The 3,029-nt window shown below is 39.3% G+C and overlaps 1 protein-coding gene across 1 annotated transcript in view; it reads right to left on the bottom strand.

The window, feature by feature from the left end:
* Window positions 1-821: 821 nt before the first annotated feature.
* The window catches only part of RANBP2 (RAN binding protein 2), a gene marked incomplete at its 5' end in the record, with an annotated part of 31,322 nt that continues 29,114 nt past the window's right edge, over window positions 822-3,029 (bottom strand). The window contains one exon of the mRNA XM_009581314.1: window positions 822-1,399. Within this exon, the coding sequence (XP_009579609.1) occupies window positions 1,094-1,399 (306 nt within the window). The remainder of the gene's footprint in view (window positions 1,400-3,029) is intronic.

The following is a 3,029-nucleotide window of genomic DNA, read 5'->3' as shown; positions in this document are numbered from 1 at the left end:
CCCGCTCCGGCTGCCTGCGGAGGGGGGGCTAGGCCCCAGCTCGACACAGCCCCCCAAATCAGTTCTGGTGTGCTGTTTTACGGTCTAATGCTTCTGTAGGAGCCTTAGGGAAGGAGTACTCCTACGGTCCTTTAAAAACAAATAATCAAAAAATACCTTAAAGCTGAATAAATGTTACATATTTCCAACTTACAGATCATAATGACAAATTGGTTACCTTGAAAAAACCCTTGATAATGTCAGCACTGAACTGTAGAGTACAAGTTTAAAAACCCCCACATTTATTCATGCATATTGACTACTGAGAGACATAACGTTCTAAAAGATAAAATGACCCTGGCACGGGTAAGCTACAGCTACCCAGTTGTGCAGTGAGGTCGGAGAAGTCTGCCACAGGAAATGGAGCTAATAAGCATACTGAGAGGCAGCAGCAGTAGCAGTGGGCTGTAGTACAGCAGCTCAGGTCACATCCCACTGTCAAGTAGATGGTTTTCACTAAACTAAGTCATTTAGAAATAGTCTATGTACAAAAAAAAAAAGTTGGTACACTGTTCTAGCAAAATACCAATCAAAACATTTCAGAACTATTCTCTAGCTTTCCAAGTACTGAAGTCCTACTCGGAGACTTCAGATGATGCAAACCAGCATCTACCTCCCTCAGCCTGCTTTCTGCACATCAAAATAGTTTCCAAGGCCTTCAGTTTACTGACCAGCAATTAGCACCTACAATTTGCATATTTAAAATAGAGGTTTATGAGAGCAGGAAGCCAAATTATGCAAGTTTTTCTTTTTTAAACAAACCGGAGTGAAGACAAGAAATGTATTTTAACAAGACTAAGATTTAATTTTTAAAATTCGACATTTAATACAAATATGTCAGGATAACACAAATACACCTGAAATATGCCAGTGTCTGAACTTTTTATTTAACATGCAAAGAATCAATTAGAACACATAAAAAACCCAAACTATAAGCTGTAATTTTACATTTATACATCAGAAGTGTCCATTTTAAGAAGTTGAAATAATTAGTCAATAATATCTAAATACTGATTTATACTGCTGGAACATCTGTATACTCAAAGCAATAATTCTATATTTGCCCACAGTCTGTAATGACAATTCTTCCATTTACTAGCCCTTTAGGAGAACCAAAGGATTCAATTTTTTTCACAACATCCATTCCATCTTTCACAAACCCAAATACCACATGCTTGAAGTCCAAGTGTTCTGCTTTTTTAAGTGTTATGAAGAACTGAGAATTATTCGTATCCCTTCCCTTATTTGCCATTGACAACAATCCAGGACCAGTGTGTTTCACTTCAAAATTCTCATCTTCAAATGCTGTTCCATAAATTGACTGTCCACCTGTTCCATCATGGTTAGTTATATCACCTCCCTTAAGAAAAAAAAAAAGGCACAGCATTAACTTACAAGTCCCAAAACATAAACCAATGGCACAATTACATTCCCTTTCAACAGCAAAGACTTTGGTTTGGAAGAACTCATTCTTAGTTTTCACAAGTACTGTATTTACTTCGATATAAGGCTTCCCAGCTTCAGCAGCTTTGTTCGTGGTAATGGAAGCAGCAGTGCAAAGTTTATCCCTTGTTTATTCTGAACACAGCATTTTATCTTCCTGCTCCGCATGGTGACAACTCCTCTAGGCCTCCCTTTCCCCAGCCTGCTTCCTGCACCACTTGGCCTAGATAGCTGGGACATGCATTATCTCACTGAAGGCCTGTCCTTGCTTAGTCCCTGCAGGCACAGAATTGATCACCTGAAAAAGGTTAAGGTACCAATGATCAGTAATTTCTTGCTTCTGTGCAGGCACCAGCTTTTGCCACGTTACTGCTTGTTCAGGAGAGCAGCTACTGCTAGTGTCTTTTGTCCTTCTGCAAGGCAGCAAGCTTATGGCTTCTGATTATTTGACTATACGCATAAAGATGACAGTATAGGTTTTCGTAACTTTGAAGGAAAGCCTTAGTTCTCATTGAAAAGCTTCTCACTGTACCTGGAGAAAGTTCAGGCAAAGCAGAGCAAACTTAAAATATACTAATTTCATGTAATAAAAGCTCACTTTTTGTCCGGGTACGCATGGTGCAGTTAACTGTTTTAAGAAAGTCTGCTCTTTATAGGATTCCTTGGTGAAATACCCCCAAACAAGCTTAAACCCTAAATGAGCAATGCTGCTTTCCTTATCAGAAAGGCACAAAGTTTTAACAAAAGAGCCATAAAGGGCATACTTCAGACACAGCTGATACCTAATCAAGAGACTGGATAATTTTTTGTTCTGGTGACAAGCCATTCATATTACTACTTCTGAGTTTGTAGAAGGTCATGCTTCGTCTTCAGGGATGTAGTAACATGCAGGAGCATTAGTGTGGTGTATAAGGAAGTTGGTTCATTCTGCCTGTTACAAGTCACTATAACTCATTGAATTATTGATGAGAATTTTAGGAGAAGAAAGGTCTGTCCGAGTTATGATCAGCCTCCTAAGCTTTCAGCATTTATGAAGAACTTGCTAGCGCTACCAAATGCACACAGAGGTTTAAAACCAACACTGTCTACACAGGGATTCAGATGCACTGCAGGCTGATACTCTTGGTGAAAAATTTGAGTATTTTAAGGAACAGGCCATGGCATGATAACAAGATCTAGAAGACTTCTTTTAGATGGAAACTTGAGCATCTAAAATATTTGGAATATCAGTTTTAAAATGGACGTTATCTGAAATACAAAGTGTACTTTAAAATGTAAAAGAAGCCTGGAAAGCAAGTGTTCTTAGCAGGTGAGCATACAAAGTTCCTCTCTGTAGAGAGAAAAGGTTGAATGGTAGTTTGGGAACCCTTACTTTCCTTGGTGTTCCTGTTCAGCAACAGGCCCCTTGTCCATTGTAAAAGGAGATCTCCATCTCCATTTTTTCTTCCACACTAATATGGCAGCACTAGGTAACACTAAAGCATCAGGCAGCTGGCAGACACAGTAGAAAACATTTGGCTTAGGGCAGCATGTGTTGCTTGCACCAT

Source organism: Fulmarus glacialis, unplaced genomic scaffold (assembly GCF_000690835.1).
Source record: "Fulmarus glacialis isolate BGI_N327 unplaced genomic scaffold, ASM69083v1 scaffold37777, whole genome shotgun sequence".
NCBI lineage: Eukaryota > Metazoa > Chordata > Aves > Procellariiformes > Procellariidae > Fulmarus > Fulmarus glacialis.
Note: the sequence above shows the minus strand (reverse complement) of the source record. Positions and strands in the feature narration are given on the sequence as shown.